This window comes from Paroedura picta, chromosome 14, assembly GCF_049243985.1.
Source record: "Paroedura picta isolate Pp20150507F chromosome 14, Ppicta_v3.0, whole genome shotgun sequence".
Classification (NCBI taxonomy): Eukaryota; Metazoa; Chordata; class Lepidosauria; order Squamata; family Gekkonidae; genus Paroedura; species Paroedura picta.
The window spans coordinates 8018080-8041303 of NC_135382.1; the positions used below are offsets into that span (position 1 = coordinate 8018080).

Consider the following 23224-nt stretch of genomic DNA (forward strand, 5'->3'; position numbering starts at 1 on the left):
AATTTTCATATGCAAGTATCACAGCTGAAAAATGCAAACACCTTTAATACAAAATCCATTACATCAGCATTTATAGTATTATACAATTTTGTTCTTCATGCATGAAAAATCGTGTACCAGTTCTTCCATATACATTTATTTAGTTCAATATACTCCACTTTTCTCCCCAGTGAGGACTCAAGGTGGCTTACAACATTGTTACTCCCTTCTCCATTTTATTCTCATGGCAAATAGGTAGTCCTCACAGAGATTATGCAGCGAGTAGCTGACCCAGGGTAATACAGTGAGGTCTTATGGTAGAGAAGAGATTCAAACCTGGGTCTCCCACATCCCACCCAAGTCACTAAACCAAACTAGCTGTCTGCCTTTTTGGACTTAACAATCTTAATATGTTAGGCAATCACGTACTATGGAAGGACAAAGAACCTATAGAGACTACATGCTTAGGGACTACATGCAAATTCTAACAAGGCAATTTCATTAGAGTTTATGGCTGCAGGTGAAATAAATGCAAGCAGCTATGCTCAAAATTTTTCTTTGTGCTGGAGTTGGGCATTTCCAAAAAGCTAAACATTGAACTCAACATCAAATTGAATTCCAGCAAAATGTAAGTGCAGATGGGCCAGAAACCAACAAAGGACAACATAGCTACATCTGCACCATTTATTTATTTATTTATTTATTTATTATTTGATTTCTATCCTGCCCCTCCCAACAATTTGGCCAGGGGCAGCTCACAACAATAATTAAAACAGTAAGAATAAAACCCCATAGAATCCCAGAGATACAGTACAATTTAATACAGATGGTGACCTCCTATTCGGAACCTCTAGTTCTGTCTCCCCCTTCATCCCAATCCCCATTCAACCGGAGGATCAGTAGTTTTCCATTGAGAGCGAAGCAACAAGAAAGGGGGGGGGTCTTCTTCTTCAAACAAACCTTATACCAGGGGTAGTCAACCTGTGGTCCTCCAAATGTCCATGGACTACAATTTCCATGAGCCCATGCCAGCAAACGCTGACAGCGGCTCATGGGAATTGTAGTCCATGGACATCTGGAGGACCACAGGTTGACTACCCCTGCCTTATACCACACTAGAAAACAAAATGCATCAAGGGAAAATAAAGAACAAAGCAGGGCAAATATCCATTAAGGTTGTTCTAAAACAGGGGTCCTCAACCTGAGTCCTGTGGGCCACATGAGGTCCCCTACATATTTCTGTGTGGCCCTCCAACCTGCTTGTCTGCTGTTATCACTCTCACGATATTGTCTCTCAGACCCATACTGTTCTTCCTGCCTCAAGAGGCACATCTACTGCTGTTCATTCTGTCCCTTTCCTGTAAAAACAACAATAGCAATTTGATCTTCATGGTTCCTTCTATCAGCTCCCTCTTGTCCTTATCCTTCACAATAGCTTTTTGGCCATTCTAGGTGCTTTGCTAGCCATCAACCTCAGGCACCCATACCACTCAGCTTTTTAACTCCCCCTCTCCATGAATTACTATTTTGAAGCTATTGTCAGGATCAGCTCCTCTGATCTCTGCCATGATTTATTGATAGCTGAAGTAACCCCATTTTGCCCTGGTAGTATGTTGTTTGTATAACCTTTTATATCCCTTTTATGGCCTAGGCCTGATTCTCACAATCCTGTGTTATTTCTGCTAGCTGTTTTATGGTTACAAATGTCTCTTCTGTATTTTTTTATCTGCGGGGAGGCTTGTTAGCCATCCAAGCCCGCGACAGCTTGGCGGGGAGTTGGATGGGCGCTTAGGAGGGCAGCTAGGCTGGAGGAATTGGAGGGATGTAACCCCCTGGGAATTGTTGCAAACTGGGTGGGAAATTCCTGTTATAACTGTGTGCTAGCCAAGTATTCACCAGAATTGACTACATACGTCTAGGTATTCTGATCTGCTACCAATAAAGCTTTCTATTAACTCAGAAGCGAATTGCTAGTCTGTCTGGACCTGACAGCTATGAATGTATATAAAGAAGGTAAAGTTGTTGTGTGAATATATTCAGGAGATGTCAAGTCTTCTTTTGCAAAAAAAAGGTAAGAACAGACAATAAAAGACGGGAATTTTTGAAAAAAGGGATACAAAGCGTTTTGCATTCTGAACATTTCTAGAGGCTCCACCCATCAAAACAAGTTGTTTCAAAAGTTACTGGTGAGGTTGAGGCTACAGGCAAAAGCATTCTCCCTTCCACAACAAGAGCTGGTTGCTCTGACCTCTGGCCTTGCTTGCTTCTGCCTCTCCTCCCTTCCTCACTCTAACTACGAGTCTTCTTATACATCTGTGATTGCAGGAACTGGTGAGTGGATCCATGACTTCTCTCTTAGCAGGGACGTTTATGGCATTCCCCTTCTAACATCCTCCAGCAAAGTTCCCCTCCCTCTGGCTGCCAATTTACCTCTCATGATAGAGGCTTGGCTGCCAAGCAGTGATGTATATGTGCACCCCGCATATAATTTGAAGCCAACTTAATGGTATATCCCCTGTTCCAGGTGGAAGGCTGCCCTCAGTCACTCATTCTGTCTACTTGCCCTTTTTTGGAGAGCCCCAAATTTTTACTGTATTAAAATTAAAACATATCAGCAGGTGTATATTTAAACTTCAAGGGATTGTGTTTATCTTTAAACCGCTCCTGCAGAGCGGATTAAAGAAAAGGGTAAGGGCTGTTGGGGAGTAGTTAGGGCGGGCCCTGTCCGGGATAAAAACTCGGAGGGGCCGATCCTGATTGGCCCCTCCAAGTGTCCATCCAGGGCCGAACAGCCAATGGGGAGCTGCTTCGCCCGGCCGGGGACTCATTGCACAGACTGGACTGCCAGCCCGTGCGGCGAGTCTTCTGACCGGTGTCCTCCTCCCGTCGCGTCTTCTCATGACCGCAGGAGCGGCCTTGCAGCATTGTAGACGCAGCAAGGCCACTCCTGCGGCCAGGAGACGCCCCGGCCATGCTCCAGCCTCAGGTGGAGGGCTCTCCGGCTTCTCCCAGCCGCAGGAGCGGCAGCAGGAGGACACCGGTCGGAGGACTCACTGCGTGGGCTGGCAGTCCAGTCTGTGCGATGAGTCCCCGGCCGGACAAAGCAGCCAATGGGGAGCTGCGTTTCGCGCGGCTCCCCATTGGCTGTTCGGCCCTGGATGGACACTCGGAGGGGCCAGTCAGGATAGGCCCCTCCGAGTTTTTATCCCGGACAGGGCCCGCCCTAACTACTCCCCAACAGCCCTTACCCTTTTCTTTAATCCGCTCTGCAGGAGCGGTTTAAAGATAAACACAATCCCTTGAAGTTTAAATATACACCTGCTGATATGTTTTAATTTTAATACAGTAAAAATTTGGGGCTCTCCAAAAAAGGGCAAGTAGACAGAATGAGTGACTGAGGGCAGCCTTCCACCTGGAACAGGGGATATGCCATTAAGTTGGCTTCAAATTATATGCGGGGTGCACATATACATCACTGCTTGGCAGCCAAGCCTCTATCATGAGAGGTAAATTGGCAGCCAGAGGGAGGGGAACTTTGCTGGAGGAAGATGTTAGAAGGGGAATGCCATAAACTTCCCTGCTAAGAGAGAAGTCATGGATCCACTCACCAGTTCCTGCAATCACAGATGTATAAGAAGACTCCTAGTTAGAGTGAGGAAAGGAGGAGAGGCAGACGCAAGCAAGAAAATAGTTTGTTGTATTTCTATTCTGGTCTACCTGATATATTTATCAACCTAAAGAAATGTGCCGCAGGCATGTTCTCAGTCTTTGGCACCACATATATCTGTAAACAAACCTTTTCCAAGATGAAAATTGTGAAATCGAATTGTAAGTCAAGGCTGACAGATGGACATTTACATGACATTTTAAGAGTGTCTGTAACAAACCTTTACTTGGACTTCAATGCCTTGGCTAACAGAAAACAGCCACAAAAATCACACTGACTAGGTAAGCATGCGTAGCTAAATAAAAGGATTCCACAGTAAAATATTGTTCCAAAATGGATTGCATCAAAGTTAACATTTCTTCATTTACTTTTGAATGTTACTTTTGATCTAAATAGGTGGGTTAATAATTTTGTTACACTTTTGTTTAAGATGTGGCCCACTATAGGCACAGGGCACACTATTGCAGCCCCCATGTGCCAAAAGGTTGGGGACCCCTGTTCTAGAATGCTTCAACAACCAGTAAAAGTAAATATCAGATACCACAAAGACATTAAATAGAACTTTAATGACATAACAAGATAGATTTTACCAAAGCTCTTTATTATTTTAAGTTCAGTTTAATTGGTCATAGAACCATGGTATCAGGTACTTGGCAAGTAGAAATGCAACAGGATGGGCAGATTATTCAAAGTCTTTTGCGCTCTCAATCTTCCCCCATTCCCAAAGCTGTGAGGATACCTTGGCTCATCACAGGAAGTGGATGGTTGCACTTGTTACAAATAAGTCAACCAATTATTCTTTTAAAAGGTATTAGGATTTCCTGGCACAACAAGACCCAGCACAGTCTAGTTTCTTCAACAGGATTGTTGATATTTTATTACACAGCGTAATATAATACCTTCAGCTCTTGAAGGGACTCTGATCTCGAAGCAACCTTTCTAATATTAGCTTCAATACAATCAAATTCTTTCAGCAAATCTTGATTTCGGAGCTGAGATTTTTTTTGACGTTCACATATTTCTTCAAAGTATTTTTTAAGCTTCATGTGTTTCTGCTTAGATCTACAAAGGGACAGATAAAAGGCTGTAACTGCACAAAGCTATATGGGCACTAAACTTTTTCTGTCATTTTATTTTCAAAAGATATTTTGCTGCCCACAGTTTGAAGAAAATTCTCACACCTGTGCCCTTAGAAAATCTGTGAAGAATTCCAGTACAGGAATTTTTAGTCGTTTTCAATTTAAAAACAGAAACAAGATTTTCCTCAACATCTTTTTTTTTTGGGGGGGGGGAGGGCTGCACTGTATCACTTTGAGATCTCCCTCAGGGATTGGCTGTGGGTAGAAGGAAAGTTTTTAGCCATCTAGCTGCTGGAGTTTGCTGTTTTATGGGGTAGGAGTTTTTATGCAGGTTTATGTCTGGTGTAACCCGCTTCTAGTTGCTTGAGGCAACTAGAGGCATGCTAAAAATCAAATAAATAAAGAATCACATCTTCACTGAATCCCCTCCCCTCCCTAAACTCTGCCAAGCACCAAGCCCTCTCTTACGGTGCCTTCCACTACTGGAAACCATCACTGGGATCCGCTCTACTATCCCCGGCACTCATATGCTTACTCAGACTTCAGGAAAATAGTGTTTTCATCCCAACACTCCCAACCCAGACCAAGTACTCTTTGACCCCACTCACAGAAGACCTTGAGACAGATTTTGCACTAGGAGAGAAAACAGGAGCCATCAGTTGTCAGTTCTGTGACTAGAATGGCATGCAACCTGTATGTCACACCGTGTCTTCTAAAGGCATGCTGACTGCTTACCCTTGCAACCAATGAGATCTGTGACAGTTCATTTATTTGTCAACTGCTTGCAGGAATTGCCTTTAAAATTCCTATCCTCAATACAGTAAGCATCTGTAGCTCTAAACAAGGAATTCTTGTTACTGAAACAGGTAAATTTCCAAGCAGGATCAACAGCCAACTCACATGACCTGGGAGGATCCTAGACTCCCTTCCATAAAATCTGTTTGTTTTTTTAAAGGAGAATTTTCAGTAGAGACAGGCAAATATCTTAGAAATTTGGCACAGCAGCAATAGTCACACTCAAGAAATTTTGCAGTGAGGTGCTTGAGGAGATGGAGAGAAAAGCAAACAGGCATATTCTACTCAATGCGTCAGCACGGCATAAATCTGCATCTCCCACCTTCCAGAGTTCTGCTCAATGACTGCAAACAAGCATTAGGCATTTCTTTTTAAATAATTCCGGAACTAAATTATTACTTACTATAATTAACCAAACATATTGCAGAGATGGGCACAAACTTGTTCATGATCCTAAATTTGTCATTAATTTGGCTGGTTTGTGTCCCGTGAACATTTTCCAGACCTGTTGTCCAGTTCAGGGGGTTGGGTCATTTATGCTGGAACACCGAGGCAATATTCCCATATTTAGCAGAGTGTACAATGGATCAAAGCAACAGCAGAAGCCATGTGGTGGGTGGGTGCATGCGCATAGGCAAGAAAACAAATAAAGAGACTTTTCAGAACTAATATGAACCTTATTATAGGAATTCCATTCTAGACAGAACAGTGGAGAGACAGAGCACTAATCTATTCGAGCTAACAAGGATGCAGGAATCATGTCCTGCTCTCATGATGCCAAGATGGAGACTGGAAGTATGTAGATGTTGAAGAATGGAGGGAAGGAAGTTTGTTCCCTGAGAATACCATTCTGTGCACCAAAGGGATAGCAATAAAGCAAGACAGGAAGAATCTTCTGTGTCCTAGCCTGTCTATCTTTCTAACTGTCTGATGGCTCCCCTCTGGAGTCTAAGACTAAGAGACATCACAAAAGTCCTTCATTTCCAATAATTTAAACCTAGTAGTTGAGCAGGGAAGTCCACCCATCAGCTGTTGAATTTAAATGACTGTGAGCCATTTAAACTGTTTGTTTTGCTTCCCCCTTCCAAGTAGGGGAAAGCAAAACCATCAATTTTGCTTTCTCTTGCTGAAGAAGAAGAAGAAGAAGAAGAAGAAGAAGAAGAGTTGGTTCTTATATGCCACTTTTCCCTACCTGAAGGAGGCTCAAAGCGGCTTACAGTCGCCTTCCCATTCCTCTCCCCACAACAGACACCCTGTGGGGTGGGTGAGGCTGAGAGAGCCCTGATATCACTGCTCAGTCAGAACAGCTTTATCAGTGCCGTGGCGAGCCCAAGGTCACCCAGCTGGCTGCATGTGGGGGAGCGCACACTCGAACCCGGCATGCCAGATTAGAAGTCTGCACTCCTAACCACTACACCAAACTGGCTCTCAGTTAAAAATGGAAGAGAGTGAAACAGATAGCTGAAATGGCTGCCAGCTATTTAAAACCATCAGCTGCTAGGTTTAAATGGCTGGCAGCCTTTTAGCAATCAATTATGCTCCCTCTCACTTTGAAATGGGGAGATGAGAAATCAATCACTGAAATGAAGTGAAAGGTACCAGCCCAAACCAGCCAGTTTATTTGGGGGCTTTTGGGTCTGAGGTTCAGTTCAAGAACAACCCAAATCCTTAAAGGTTCCTTAAAGGAACCAGAATTTTCCATTTCACAGCCATTCCTAGTTATCTATACTGAGCTTCTAGCTGTTGTGCCCATCATCGCTAGCGTTAAACACCTCCTCACAAATAAAGTTTCAGGCTATTGGCCAGTTTCCATTTTACATTATCAAAAAACAACCCTTATATTTCCTCCCTAGTCTCTCTCCCCTGTTATGTTCCAGCTTTCTCTACAAGTTGCTAGGTTTTCCTCACAGTATTTTTAACCGATTCTAATTGGGATACACTATCAGACAACGCACTCCCTCTGGCAGTAATATATTCAGTTTTTTTTAAACTCCTGCAGATATAAATTCAAAGAGGTCAACATTTTCAAGTTACATTTATGAACCCGACTTCTAATTAAAAATAATACAATATAAATTATGTTTAAAATGGACTTACAAGTAGATATCAGACTGACTACATTTCAGCATTTCTCTTTCCAATTCCATCCTCCTTGTTTCACTGAAAGAAGTACAGAATAATCAAGGCTACATATAAATATCCTGTTCTAGAATAAAGAAAAGATATGTAAAATTTAAACTCCAAAACACCAATAATCCATTACCAGATGAACAGCATTGGAATCAGCCTCACATGCAAACCTACTGTTGGAAAAAGGTCACTGGAATGACTGCATGACTATGTCTTATTCTCATCCCCGGTATTATGCACATGTATACACAAACGTGCAAAAAACATTTATTTTTTTATTTAATTTTTATCCCGCCACTCCCGTAAACTGGCTCATGGCGGGTAACAATTGATAAATTATTATTATTATTTAATTTTTAGACCCCCCTTCTCCAAAAAGGTCTCAGGGCGGTTTACAACATAAACAGTTAAAACACAATAAAATCCCCATAAAAACCCCTATTAACATCAAGTTACATATAACATATAAGCGGCGGTGGTCACAATTCTAATCATATTTACCCAACTTCCCCCAAGTTCAGCCTGGTGGGGAGAATAATATTCAGAAGAGGGTGGCACCAATACAATAGATCTAACAATGATCTCGATGTTAGAAATCTCAATATTGGAGGGGATCCTCTGAGGGATTTGTGGGAGAGCTGCCCTGGCCTCAACCATAAAGCCCCATAACAATAAAATTCCGTTAAAAGTACCAATAAAACATTCCAAAAACAATTGCTTAAGAATACATGGTGGTAAAAATCTTAGCCAATATCTAATCTGTACCATAAATAAAATGGGAACAGGGTGGTGGGAAGAGTTGAGACTCATAGCCTAACTGCAAATCAGGTCGGCTATCCCACCCCTGGCTGCCTCCCCCTCCAATTTCTTCTGCATGGAAGAAGTGCCAGCCCATGGTTAGCCAGGCAGCCAGTGGATGCTGGAAAGGAGACAGGAAGGAGGGGGAGTCCCTGCCAGAGTTCTCCCTGCCCCCAAGTAGCCCCAGCCTTGCCAGGCCTTGGTGGGGCTGCCCAGGAGGGGGGAAGGAAGAAAGCCTATCCCCTCCAGTCTTCCGCCACCCTGAGCCAGGGAGGCAGCCCATCCCTGCCAGTGCACTCATCACCCTGAGAAGACCCGGCTGCAGCCTCGCCAGGCCTCAGCAGGGTGGGCCGGATGGGAGAGTGGGAAGGAGCCCATCCCCACCAGTGCTCCTGCTGCCCTGAACGGCCCCAACCATGGCCTTGCCAAGGCTTGGCAGGGCTGGGGAGGGAGACCATCCCGGGGAGAGAGACCATCCCTGCCAGTGCTCTTGCCAACCCAAGTAGTCCCCGTCACAGCCTTTCCAGGCCTGCCTGGGGGAAAGGAGAGAGACCATTCCCGCCACCCCAAGCAGTCCCAGTTGCAGCCTCACCAGGCTTCGGCTGGCCTGCTGGGGGCAGGGGGGAAGGCTAGCCCCCGTTGTATTTCTGGATGCAACAGGCTTTGCCCCTAGTCTTCTAATATTTATAAGAGAGTTTCTACCCCACCCCCAAAAGTCACTCTATGGGACAAGATGCACGGAAGAAGACAGGCTGCATTTACCAGGATCTTCTATAGTATCATTTATTTTCAGAGTTTGTATCTTGCTTAATCTTTCTGATCTGAAGCAAACTTTACAAACAGATCAGGGATTTGCACAGCTAGTTCTCTGATTACAAATAACTTTCCTATTAGCAATAGAGGAGAGGACCTGCAGTAATGGGTCTAAACTATGTATAGAATGGTATCGACTGGATAGTGGGGGGGGGATCATATTCAGAGAAGTTCAGCAGTAGAATCAGCTGCCTAAGGAGGTAGTGAGCTCCCCACCCCCACCCCGGTGGTCTTCAAGCAGCAGCTGGACAGCTACTTATCACAGATCATTTAGGAGGATCCTGCATTGAGCAGGGGGTTGGACTAGATGGCCTGTATGGCCCCTTCCAACTCAAGGATTCTAAATTTTCAAAAGATGTGTAAACAGTTAAACCATCCTTTTCCCGCTTAACATTTTAATCAAGTTTATTTGCAAAGTCTAGAGAAATAAAATGCAGAGTTTTGGGGGAAGAACATCTAAAATAGACTTTTACTGAACCTTGACATCCGGGGGGGGGGGGTGGCAAATAAGCCACCTATGATAGCTCCAGCTCTTCACTCTCTCCCAAGCCTCATATTTCACCTTACTACTTGTACAGTGGTACCCCAAGCAATTAAATAAAGTATAAGATCTCCTTGTTGACTTTAAGATAGCAATGACTCCAACATAGCAAAATCTTGACACAAAACAGCTATTAAATATGGAAAAAATGCCTTTCATGATACACATCCCAAATTGCAATCTTACTTCCCTGGCAGCTTCCAAATCAATGGAAAATACTTAATGCCTAATACATGAGCCAGAGATCTCTTCCACATGTTTCAGGAACAGTGAAAAGATAAAGAACAAATCAGAAAGATCTTGCTAGCCTATTCTTCTGATTTTTATCTCAATTCTGGGCCACACCAATAGGTATCTGTCAGAAGGGTTAGAACTTTCAGGACACAAACATTGAGGGATCTATAAACACAGCTTCCTAGTTGCCACAGTGGTGGCTATAGATTTAATTTTGACAAGGAACATGAAAGGCCCATACTATATTCCAACACAGAGTAGTATATGGATTTTTTTTTCAGAACCATTAATTAAACATACATCTTTCAAAATTGTACCAGGCTGATGATACCACAACAAGTCCACATGCTAGAAAGAATCCCTATCATTATGATTAATGTATATTAGCTGAGATCAGCCAGCCTCAACATAAAAGAACACAGGGCAAAAGCTGATACCTCCACTCCTGTATGGCAGTGGTCCCCAACCTTTCTGAGGCTGGGGACCGGCAGGGCATCGGGCCGCGCCTGTGAGGACCACGCCCGCACAGCGGGCCGCGCCCACGGACCACGCACGCTCAGTGGGCCGCGCATGCGCGATGCGCGGCCCGGCCCTGATTCCCTCTCCCCACCCTCCCACAATAATACTGCGGGGGGGGGGCGGGGAGAGGGAGCCGAGGCCCGGTGCCATGGCCTTCGCGACCCGTCACCGGGCCGCAGCACGCAGGTTGGGGACCACTGCTGTATGGCACACAGGTCTGATTCTATAAAGACTTCCATTCCCTGGGAGCAGCTCAGCCTAATTAGGCATTGTAGATCAATCATAAGAAAAGCCAAAGCTGAGAGTGCGCTAAGATTGGCCAGGGAAGCCCATTGTAACAAGAAAAGATTTTTCAGTTATGTGAGGAGCAAACGTAAAGTAAAGGAGGCAATAGGCCCACTGTTGGGTGCGGATGGACAAACTCTAACGGAAGATGCAGAGAAAGCAGAAAGGCTTAGTGCCTATTTTACATCTGTTTTTTTCCCACAGGTCAAAGTGTTTAGGCACATCAAGAGATGGCCATAGCCAAAGGACAGTGTCTGGGTGGCAGGTTAACATGGATAGAGAGGTTGTCGAGAGGCATTTAGCTGCACTGGATGAGTTCAAATCCCCTGGTCCGGATGAAATGCACCCGAGAGTACTCAAAGAACTTTCCGGAGAACTTGCACAGCCCTTGTCCATCATCTTCGGAACCTCTTTAAGGACTGGAGATGTCCTGGAGGACTGGAAGAGAGCAAATGTTATTCCGATCTTCAAAAAAGGGAGGAAGGATGACCCGGGAAACTACAGACCAGTGAGTCTGACCTCTGTTGTGGGGAAGATAATGGAGCAGATATTAAAGGGAGCGATCTGCAAACATCTGGAGGACAATTTGGTGATCCAAGGAAGTCAGCATGGATTTGTCTCCAACAGGTCCCTCCAGACCAACGTGGTTTCCTTTTTTGACCAAGTAACAGGTTTGCTGGATCGGGGACAATCGGTTGATGTCATTTACTTGGATTTTAGTAAAGCTTTTGACAAGGTTCTCCATGATGTTCTGATGGATAAATTGAAGGACTGCAATCTGGATTTTCAGATAGTCAGGTGGATAGGGAATTGGTTAGAGAACCGCACTCAAAGAGTTGTTGTCAATGGTGTTTCATCAGACTGGAGAGAGGTGATTAGCGGGTTACCTCAGGGCTCGGTGCTCGGCCCGGTACTTTTTAACATATTTATTAATGATCTAGAAGAGGGGGTGGAAGGACTACTCATCAAGTTTGCAGATGACACCAAATTGGGAGGACTGGCAAATACTCCGGAAGATAGAGACAGAGTTCAACGAGATCTGAACACAATGGAAAAATGGGCAAATGAGAACAAGATGCAATTTAATAAAGATAAGTGTAAAGTTCTGCATCTGGGTCAGAAAAATGAAAAGCATGCCTACTGGATGGGGGATACGTTTCTAGGTAACACTGTGTGTGAACGAGACCTTGGGGTACTTGTGGATTGTAAACTAAACATGAGCAGGCAGTGTGATGCAGCGGTAAAAAAGGCAAATGCCATTTTGGGCTGTATCAACAGAGGCATCACATCAAAATCACAAGATGTCATAGTCCCATTGTATAGGGCACTGGTCAGACCACACTTGGAGTACTGTGTGCAATTCTGGAGGCCTCACTTCAAGAAGGATGTAGATAAAGTTGAAAGGGTACAGAGGAGAGCGACGAGGATGATCTGGGGCCAAGGGACCAAGCCCTATGAAGATAGGTTGAGGGACTTGGGACTGTTCAGCCTGGAGAAAAGGAGGTTGAGAGGGGACATGATAGCCCTCTTTAAGTATTTGAAAGGTTGTCATGGGCAGGATGCTGTTCCCATTGGCTGCAGACAAAAGGACGCACAGTAATGGGTTTAAACTTCAAGTACAATGATATAGGCTAGATATCAGGAAAAAGTTTTTCACAGTCAGAGTAGTTCAGCAGTGGAATAGGCTGCCTAAGGAGGTGGTGAGCTCCCCCTCACTGGCAGTCTTCAAGCAAAGGTTGGATACACACTTTTCTTGGATGCTTTAGGATGCTTAGGGCTAATCCAACGTTGAGCAGGGGGTTGGACTAGATGGCCTGTATGGCCCCTTCCAACTCTACGATTCTATGATTCTAATTCGGAGTCACATACTGTTTCTAATGCCCTTCTTGGAACAGAGACAAAGAGGGTGCTACTAGAAGCACACAATTTCTACCAAGTGGTATGCTTTTGGCTTAAACTTAAATTGGATTTATTTATTAATTATATTTCTATACTGCCCTCCCGTAAGGCTCAGGGCAGTTTACATAAAAGAAAGGGGTACACATTATAATGTAGCGATAATAACATAACAGTAACAATAACAGTAAGAACCAGTATTGAATAATAGGACAATTAGCAATGCAATAGAACTTTTTAAACAGAGCCCATAGTGGGCCAGTTGGGTTCAGGATATGGAAGGATGTCTGCAATGCCTGGGGGGCCAGCTGAATGGTGTTAGGTCTGTCAGCCTCAACTAAATGCCTGGCAGAGGAGCTCTTTAACAGGCCCTGCAGAGCTGCATGAGTTCAGAAAGGGCCCTAATCTCTTCAAGGAGCTCTTTCCACCAGGTGGGGGCCAGGACAGAGAAGGCTCTGGCCCTGGTTGAGGCCCGATGTGCTTCTTTGGGGCCAGGGATCCTCAGCCAGTTGGTGGTAGCAGATCATAATGCTCTTTGTGGGGTGTAGGCAGAGAGGCGGTCTCTCAGATACACTGGGCTCAGACCACGTACGGCCTTGAAGGTGATTACCAGAACCTTAAGCCTGATATGGAATTCAACTGAGAGCCAGTGAAGGTGTTGAAGGGCAGGCCAGATTTGGGACCTCCATGGTATGATTGTGAAGACCCTTGCTGTGGCATTCTGGACCAGTTGCAGTTTCTGGGTCAAGGTTAAGGGAAAGCCTGCATAGAGTGAGCTACAGAAGTCTGGTCTAGAGGTGACTGTCGCGTGGATTACTGTGGCTGTTGTGTCTTTTCTGGCTTTGTGGCTGTGGTCTGGTAATTTTAGTCCCTGACATTTTGCTAATAACTGACTGGCATCTTTAGAGGTAGGACATGTCAAGGTGGGACACAGAGATTCTTGCGATGCCTTATCTCTGAAGATGCCCATCATAGTTACCAGAGAAATGTCAGGAATTAAAATTATCAGACCACAGCCATACTTCCCAGAAAACACATAACATCCAGTAGGCTCTGACTGTGAAAGCCTTTGACAATTCACTGAAACTTGAATCCCCTACTGGATGGGGGATACGCTTCTAGGTAACACTGTGTGTGAACGAGACCTTGGGGTACTTGTGGATTGTAAACTAAACATGAGCAGGCAGTGTGATGCAGCAGTAAAAAAGGCGAATGCCATTTTGGGCTGTATCAACAGGGGCATCACATCAAAATCACAAGATGTCATAGTCCCATATGTATACGGCACTGGTCAGACCACATCTGGAGTACTGTGTGCAGTTCTGGAGGCCTCACTTCAAGAAGGACGTAGATAAAATTGAAAGGGTACAGAGGAGAGCGACGAGGATGATCTGGTGCCAAGGAACCAAGCCCTATGAAGATTGGTTGAGGGACTTGGGAATGTTCAGCCTGGAGAAAAGGAGGTTGAGAGAGGACATGATAGCCCTCTTTAAGTATTTGAAAGGTCATTTGGAGGAGAGCAGGATGCTGTTCCCATTGGCTGCAGAGGAAAGGACGTGCAGTAATGGATTTAAACTACAAGTACAACGATATAGGCTAGATATCAGGAAAAAAATTTTCACAGTCAGAGTAGTTCAGCAGTGGAATAAGCTGCCTAAGGAGGTGGTGAGCTCCCCCTCAGTGGCAGTCTTCAAGCAAAGGTTGGATACACACTTTTCTTGGATGCTTTGGGCTGATACTGCATTGAGCAGGAGGTTGGACTAGATGGCCTGTATGGCCCCTTCCAACTCTATGATTCTATGAATTGTCTTGGACTATCCCCTTCAATTCTTTTAGCTAATTTTTGTTTTAAAGGCAGAAGCCTTTGAGAAGAAATTACAGTCTTATGGGCTTACTCTTCCTTTTCAGTGCTATTCCGGGTTCTTGGGAGATAAAGGAACAATCAAACAAAATACTTGGGATGCAGCCCTTGAAACTGAAAGAGCTAAAGTCCAATCTTTTCTGGTGGTAGCGATCATGGCCACAATTTTGTTCCAGTGCTTTAGAATTCTCTAAATATCATAAAGCCTTTAACTTGGCCCATTTCAATACTTTATCCTCAATTTTGCTGCAAGGGAAATAGGTACCCTTCATTCCCATCAGTTGTGTTTTGCCAACTGAACAAGGTTGAAACAGATTAACGTGTGTCATTGCACTGCTTATTGTAATATACGATTATATATTACTCCAATTTATCCGAGTGTCCAGGCAGATCTGATAAATAATATATATCCATTCTTCTTACAGACTGTCTTAATTCAACCACTCCTAAGGTGGCCAAATTTTGCACTTTGGCCTAGTCAGTAAGGAAGCAGATCTTCTTATTAACCACCTTGTATTACTAAAATCAGACTTTAACTAGGTTAAACAATTATTTATACATGTTCTGTATTCTGTCTAGCCTGTGCATGTATCATTATATCTCTTCTCCCTTTTCAAGCTAGCCGTTTCAGACAAAAACACTATGATTTTGTCATTCTTGTTGTTTTCAGTTTTGGTATCTACTGTATTGTTATAATGTTATTCAAATGTTTCATATACTGTTCCATGTATTGTTCTTATGTTATTATTTAAACCACCCTGAGCCCCCGTGGAGGGTGGTATATAAATATAATAAATAAGGAAATACTATGAATTTACACTGTAATATCCCTACGTTTTATGTAAACCGCCCTGAGCCTCAGGAGAGGGCAATATAGAAACAGAAGTAATAAATACATAAATTTTGCTGTGGGGCAGAAAAAAGAAAGCTAGTCATCACTGACAAATGGAAATAAAGATGGGCTTTTAAGTACAATCAAAGTCTCAGAATCCCTGCAAGTACAAAAATAAGGAGAAGGAACTAGAAAGATGGCACTCAGAAATTGTTTAGAAGTTTAACCCCACCACTATCAGGAAGCCAAATCTTCTGCCTTGTAGCCATTTATGATCTTGCCCTCTGTAAAGTGATTTTAAATCCCTTGACCAGTTATGCTCTTACAGTCACACATCACAATGCTCATTAAATATCATAGTAACTACATCCCCACAGCCATCATGAATCACTACAATGTCATTTAAGCACTGAAAGAATACTAGCACATAAATAAGATTATAAACTTGATCTTTGTGGACCTCAGAATAGCAGGAATTTCTTCTTAGTGCCCAGTGTACCTGAGGGACTGCCTCCCTGCCTATGCTCCCAAAAGGCTCTGCCGCCACCAACCACCTAATGTTCCTTGGCCCTAAAGAAGTCCACCTCACCTCAACCAGGGCCAGAGCCTTCTCTGTCTTGGCCCCCACCTGGTGGAATGAGCCCCCAGAGGAGATCAGGGCCCTGACAGAACTATAGCTATTCCGCAGGGCCTGCAAAAGGGAGATCCTCCACCAGGCATTTGGTTGAGGCCAGGCACAATCAACAACATCTCTAGCCCCCCCCCCCCCTGAAATCCATCAAGTCTCCTGGACCTGTTTGTATTATTATTGTTTAATTTTGTATTACTATTGTTTAATGTTATGCTATTGCCCTGTTAAGAGCCTCTTGTGGCGCAGAGTGGTAAGGCAGCAGACATGCTGTCTGAAGCTCTATCCATGAGGCTGGGAGTTCAATCCCAGCAGCCGGCTCAAGGTTGACTCAGCCTTCCATCCTTCCGAGGTCGGCAAAATGAGTACCCAACTTGCTGCTGCGGGGTAAATGGTAATGACTAGGGAAGGCACTGGCAAACCACCCCGTATTGAGTCTGCCATAAAAACGTTAGAGGGTGTCACCCCAAGGGACAAACATGACCCGGTGCTTGCACAGGGGATACCTTTACCTTTTTATTACCCTATTATCAGTTAATAATATTAATGTTACTAGTGGCAAAGCCCGTTCTTGGCTATATTCTATAAGGGAAACACATTCAGAGGAGACTAATTTGATGGTCACCTCTAATAAAAATGATATTGTCTTTCATTGTAACCACTTTTCAGTTTCCATGTGCACCTGAAGCAGAACATAAATATGAGAAAAATAAATATAAATACAAGATGCTCAGATGCTGGTGATACTTCCATACCCTTGCTCAGCAGATAATACAAGTACATATTACCTGTCAAATGAGATGCTATTGTCAACTGCAAATCTGCTAGGCATAAAACACATCTGAACCCTTGTCTTGGAACAGAATACTTTAAACAAACATTCCATTGTTCACATCTAAGAAAACTGTCACTAGCAGATTCTCAACAGCCTTCTAGAACTCTGCTTTGTAGTCACCTGTAAAAGCCATTTCCTCCAGCAGATTTACCTGAAGTAAAAGGTTAAATTGCTTCTTTGATCTTTCACACCAATACATTTTCTTACACACATTTAGCTTAAGATGCTGTCAGCACATTTAAAGGTGATCCCAGCATTTCTCTGAGAAATTATGATGGAACACTGATCTTGTTTTATGAGTTGTTCCAACACAAATAGATGAGGGATGTTCTTGCTATGTTGGAAGAGGATGCTTTGTTGTTGTTAGGTGCAAAGTCGTGTCCGACCCATCACGACCCCATGGACAATGGTCCTCCAGGCTTTCCTGTCCTCTACCATTCTCCGGAGTCCATTTAAGTTTGCACCTACTGCTTCAGTGACTCCATCCAGCCACCTCATTCTCTGTTGTCCCCTTCTTCTTTTGCCCTCAATCGCTCCCAGTATTAGGATCTTCTCCAGGGAGTCCTTCCTTCTCATGAGGTGGCCAAAGTATTTGAGTTTCATCTTCAGGATCTGGCCTTCTAAGGAGCAGGCAGGGCTGATCTCCTCTAGGACTGACCGGTTTGTTCGCCTTGCAGTCCAAGGGACTCGCAAGAGTCTTCTCCAGCACCAGAGTTCAAAAGCCTCAATTCTTTGACGCATTCCTTATGGTCCAACTTTCACAGCCATACATTGCAACTGGGAATACCATAGCTATGACTAGACGCACTTTTGTTGGCAGGGTGATGTCTCTGCTTTTTAGGTTGCTGTCTAGATTTGCCATAACTTTCCTCTTCAGGAGCAAGCGTCTTTTAATTTCTTTGCTGCAGTCTCCATCTGCAGTGATCTTGGAGCCCAGGAAAATAAAATCTGTCACTATCTCCATTTCTTCCCCATTTATTTGCCAGGAATTGAGAGGGCCGGATGCCATGATCTTTGTTTTCTTGATGTTGAGTTTCAAGCCAACTTTTGCACTCTCCTCCTTCACCCGCATCAACAGGTTCTTCAGTTCCTCTTCACTTTCTGCCATTAGAGTGGTATCATCTGCATATCTGAGGTTGTTGATATTTCTCCCTGCAATCTTGATCCCAATTTGTGACTCCTCTAACCCCACCTTTCTCATGATGTGCTCTGCATACAAGTTAAATAGGCAAGGGGACAGTATACAGCCTTGCCAAACTCCTTTCTCAATTTTGAACCGGTCAGTGATTCCATGTTCAGTTATCACTGTTGCTTCTTGACCTGCATACAGGTTTCTTAAGAGACAAATAAGATGCTCTGGTATTCCCATCTCTTTAAGAACTTGCCACAATTTGTTGTGCTCCACACAATCAAAGGCTTTAGCATAGTCAGTGAAGCAGAAGTAGATGTTCTTCTGGAACTCCCTAGCTTTCTCCATGATCCAGCATATGTTGGCAATTTGATCTGCCTCTTCGAAATCCTGCCTGTACTTCTGGAAGTTCTCGGTCCACATATTGCTGGAGCCTTGCTTGTAGGATTTTGAGCATAACTTTGCTAGCATGAGAAATGAGTGCAATGGTGCGGTAGTTTGAACATTTTTTGGTATTGCCCTTCTTCGGGATTGGAATGTAAACTGACCTTTTCGAATCCTGTGGCCATTGTTGAGTTTTCCAAATTTGCTGGCATACAGCAGTCAAACTAGTTATACTAGTTTGGCAATACTCTTCCAATGGTGGAGAACCGCCAACAAATCAAACAGGACTCTGGTAATGTAATAGAAGAAACTGGTCATATTTGCGTAGTAGAGGAGAAGGAACACCATTCTGGAAACATGGATCAGTTCTATGCCCAGAAGTGGCATGACTCTTAAACATTTCTATTTGAATCAATGAACAGCCTCAAAGGACTGCCCACTTCTGCCCTATCTACTTCTGTCCATACAGCCAAAACAGTAAGGATTCAATCATGGCACATACAGGTTTAAGTGAATTGGGTACCAATATAGGACAGTTCAGATGTGTTTTATGCCTTGCAGGTTCTCCTGCCAGGGAATGTGGAATGGTAGACTATAGAATGATCACATCAGATCTCAGAAGCTAAACAGGGTCAGTATTTGGATGTTTGACCACCAGGGAAGAATCTGGAGGGGAAGGCAATAGCAAACCAGCTCTGGTTCTTACTTGACTTGAAACCCCCTTGCTAGGGTTGCCATAAAACAACTGCAACTCAATGGCACATATATGCACACAGGTTCTCCAGCCATGACTACAAATTCAAGAGCTATACTGGAAATAGTGGTGTCATATCAAGGAACAGAGCTAGATCTGTTTGACTGTATGTCTAGAGCAATGGTCCGCAACCTTTTTAATGCTGCGGACCGGTGGCAGCGGGGAGGGTGATTGCGGAAGTGCCGCGCATGCACGTTTGCGACCGCGCATGGCACAAATGCACATGCACTTGTCCCCCCACAAAAAGAAGCTTGCCAGGGGAGAATTTGCAGGGGAGAAGAGGGGGCGGGAAAGCGGTAGCGGAGCACAGGATTGAAGCAGCAGCGGCAAGGAGGTTGGAGGGGGGGAGGGTCCGGTGGGCAGGCTGTGCCCCCCTCCTCCATGGCCCACATGGCAGAGTAGAGTGGGCAGCTGCCTACCTGCCTTGTCGGCGGCCAGCCACGATGTGGCGGCTGGCAGTCAAAGGTGGGCCAGGTTGTGGGGTGGGCAGGTCAGGAGGCGGGCTGACAAGCGGAGGGCCCAATCGGCTGGCACTTCAATCTTTTGGGTCCTCCGCTTGTCAGCCCAGGTGCAAGGGGCCAATTGTTGCCCCACCCCGTCCCGGACCACACAGCCCTTAGCCTTTTATTTATACCGCTCCTATGGAGCAGTATAAAGATTGTCTATTTATATTTATCATATTGTGCAGTTTATATTGCCAGTAGACTGATATTGTTCTTTATGCTAAAGCAGTTCCACAGAGACTGCAAAAGGCCACCAGGCATTTAGTCAAGGCTGACCAAAATCAGCAACAACTATAGGGCCCCTGCACCCTCCCTCCCAGGAATCCATACACCCTTTCTGAATCTTGGACTTTGCTAACGTTAATGTAATTATTGTTGCAGTTATTTTATATGTTTTGTAGAAACTACATGTATTGTTTACATTCTGTGTAAACCTCTCTGAGCCTCAAGGGAGAGCAGTATATAAATACAAAAATACATAAATAATTATGGACCAGCCTCAAATGTTCTATTCTTGTATGAGATGACTGAACAGGTCATGACTGGACAACTCCAAGCTTTCACAGATAAGCAAAATAGTCTGGATTTAGACCTTGTTAGGGGACTGAAAGAGCTTTGATCACCGGGAGATGGCCAGAGGCAGTATGACTGTTGATTTTCCTGGACCTCTCAGTGGCTTTCCATACAACTGATCATTATAGCCTTCTGGACTGGGATTTGGAGGCACTATTTTGTGGTGGTTCCGGTCCTACCTGGAGAGGAGTTTCAGAATGTTGAGCTGGGGGACTGCTACTCTGTTTCCTAGCCTTTACCCTACAGTGGGGGTCGTCAACTCCTGGTCCGTGGCCCGGTACTCAGTACTGGGCCGCCAGTGGCTGCGCCTGCCTCTCCCTCCCCCTGCAGCGAGAAGCTCGCCAGGCCACAAGCGAAGCGGCTGCCAAAGCAGCCACTTCACTCGCGACCTGGCTAGCTTCTCGCTGCGAGAGGGGCAGGGGAAGAGGCAGGCACAGTGCTGGGCTGCCAGCTCTCTCCCACCCCCGGAGGCGGTCCTCAACCGAAAAAAGGTTGGGGACCGCTACCCTACAGCAGTGGTCCCCAATCTTTTTATCGCCGGGGACTGGTCAACGTTTGACAATTTTACTGAGACCCAGGGGAGGGGTATCTTTTGCCGAGGGACGTCGCTGCCACCTGAGCCCCTGCTCCGCTTGCATTCCCACCAGCGCCCCTGACTTCCCGCCGCTTAATGGCGGACACTGCCAGCAGCAGCTGTGCAGTGCCACGCTGAGGGAGAGCCCCAGCCATGGCGGCCGCTGGTGGCAGAGTGACAGGGCAGCCCCCAAGGCAGCAGCTGGGGAGGAGGATGAGGAGGAGCTGCGGCCCAGTACCGACTGATCCACGGACCCGTACTGGTCCCCGGACTGGAGGTTGGGGACCACTGCCCTACAGGATTCACCAAGATTCCAGTTCTGGAGTGGATGCAGGTTTATAAACTGAAGCTTAATCCTAACTAGAAGTGCTACAAATTGTCAGGACTTACCCTGGATTTAAGGTGTCACCCATTCTGGATGCATGCCCCTTGAAGGAACAAGTCTGTAGTCTGGGAATGTTCTTGGACCTAGATAAGTAGGTGGCAGCTGTGGTTAAGAGTGCCTTTTACCAGCTTCGAATGGTTAGCCAGCAGCAGTCTTTCCTGGGCAGAAAAGATCTGGACATGACAGTGCCTTACCTAAGTTACATTTGGTTATATTACAGTAATGAGCTCTATGCAGGGGTGCCCTTGAAAAGAGTTTAGAAACTTCAACTGATACAGAACACTGCCATCAGGATGTTGACTGGAGTGGGTTGTAGGGAGCATACAAATCCAGTCCTGACCCATCTACACTGGCTTCAAATTTGTTTCTGGACATAATTCAAGGCGCTGATCTTGACCTTCAAAGCTCTAAATGATTTGAGACCAATGTATCTGAAGGAATGCCTAATCTCCTATTAACCTGCTCAACCATTAGGTTTACCATGGAAGGCCCACATCTGGCCCATACTCCAACAACCACAATAGTTACGTTGAATCCCGGATCAAGTTTAAGGTCTTAGTAATTATCTTTAAGGCCATATGTGGTTTGGATCCAGCATACCTGAGAGACTGTCTCTGCCTATGCAAAGATTGATTGTAATGTAATTTTATCATAGATGTTTTCAATTTTTAGCCACCTTGATGGCCCTTGTAAGAGCAGAAAAACAGGATACAATATGTGTCAACAACACCTCATTTCTATATTAAAAATCAATCGCTCATAATACATACTAATCCATAAATACAACTTTACTACCTTATTCTTGTTTATAAAAATCCAAGTTTGCAAGACATATTTTTATATTTAGTTCATCTTAAAGTTCCAGTTTCCTGGTTTTTTATTTAAAAAAACAAGCATATGAGACCACAGATGACTGCACAGAACCCATGCATTATGCACTTCATGCCCATCAGGTTTTAACACCGTGGTTCTGTCCAGTAGCATGAATTTGCCTACCGCACATAACCAGTATTCATCATTACGTACTTGCCCTTTTCGCCAGAAGGAAGCACCAGCCTCTGCCACATTAAGCACTTAGGGGAGCCATTTCATTAAAGCCCAGCATGCATATCAAAGGTGGAAAAGATCCTTTCCTCCGCCGTGAAGAAACCAGCAATGCATAAATCCCCATTAGTGCTCAGGAAACGTTTCCTTGTATGCGGAGGAGCCCTCTTCAAAAACCTCCGACTCAGCACCGGCAGCTCTTCTGGCGCGCCGCCCCGACACCGACAGGAGGCGGGCCTGGCCGTTGCCCAGCAACGACACGCGGGCCACGCCCAGACGTCCGAGCCACTGCGGACTACTATCCCAACCTGAGGTACCACTCCCCCAGGCGAGCTTGCCAACCTCCCGGTGGGGCCCGAAGAGCTCCCGCATTTCCAACTGGCCTCCATACAACACGCTCCCCGGGAGAAAAGGGCTGCCTGGGAAGGCAGACCGCCCCAACCCCCCTCCCCCGGACGGTCGGGCGCCGGCCTGCCTCACCTCTCCCGCAGCTGCCCCTGAAACCGACGGACCTTCTCGTCGTAGCCGGAGTCTCCGTCGCCGGCGGCTGAAGGGCCCGAGGGCCGCCACATGCTCACTTCCGGTACGGCCGGGTAAGCTCAGGAGCCAGGCCCCGCCAACGGCCCTTGTTTACTCCTGAGGCGTCGCTAAGCGACGAGCGGCTTCCCGGCGTGCACCGCGGCCTGGCCTTGGCGGGGCTCCGTAAGGAAGGCGCGCGGAGTCCGGTGCGGCCGTTGGCACCCGAAGCAGCCAGCGACCCGGGGAGGGGGACGCCGCTCCCGCCCGCCCGCCGCAGCGCCCAACCCGTGGTGCGGCGGGGCCTTCTGGTCAGGGCAAGCGGGGAGGGGGCCACCAGGACGCGGCTGGAGTCCAGGGCTAATTCTACACATGGCAGATAATGCACTTTCAATGTGCTTCTGCAGCTGTATTTTCCTGTGAGATTTGCGCCCAGACTAGGGTGTGGCCATAGAAGAATGATGCCCAAT

The 23224-nt window shown here is 45.6% G+C and overlaps 1 protein-coding gene across 9 annotated transcripts in view; it reads right to left on the minus strand.

The window, feature by feature from the left end:
• KIZ (kizuna centrosomal protein) overlaps window positions 1-22980 on the minus strand; it is a 133075-nt gene extending 110095 nt beyond the window's left edge. For 3 of the 9 annotated variants that reach the window (XM_077309465.1, XM_077309464.1, XM_077309463.1), the window contains exons 1-4: window positions 22719-22855; window positions 21200-21277; window positions 7618-7680; window positions 4546-4708 (exon numbers count right to left, since the gene is read on the minus strand). In XM_077309465.1, coding sequence (XP_077165580.1) covers window positions 4546-4708; window positions 7618-7680; window positions 21200-21277; window positions 22719-22810 — 396 coding nt within the window. In that variant the 5' untranslated portion in view covers window positions 22811-22855. Of the gene's footprint in view, window positions 1-4545; window positions 4709-7617; window positions 7681-15661; window positions 15703-21199; window positions 21278-22220; window positions 22424-22718 lie in introns of those variants that run through there. The other 6 variants (XM_077309466.1, XM_077309469.1, XM_077309467.1 and 3 more) reach the window with 6 other exon arrangements.
• Window positions 22981-23224: the final 244 nt, after the last annotated feature.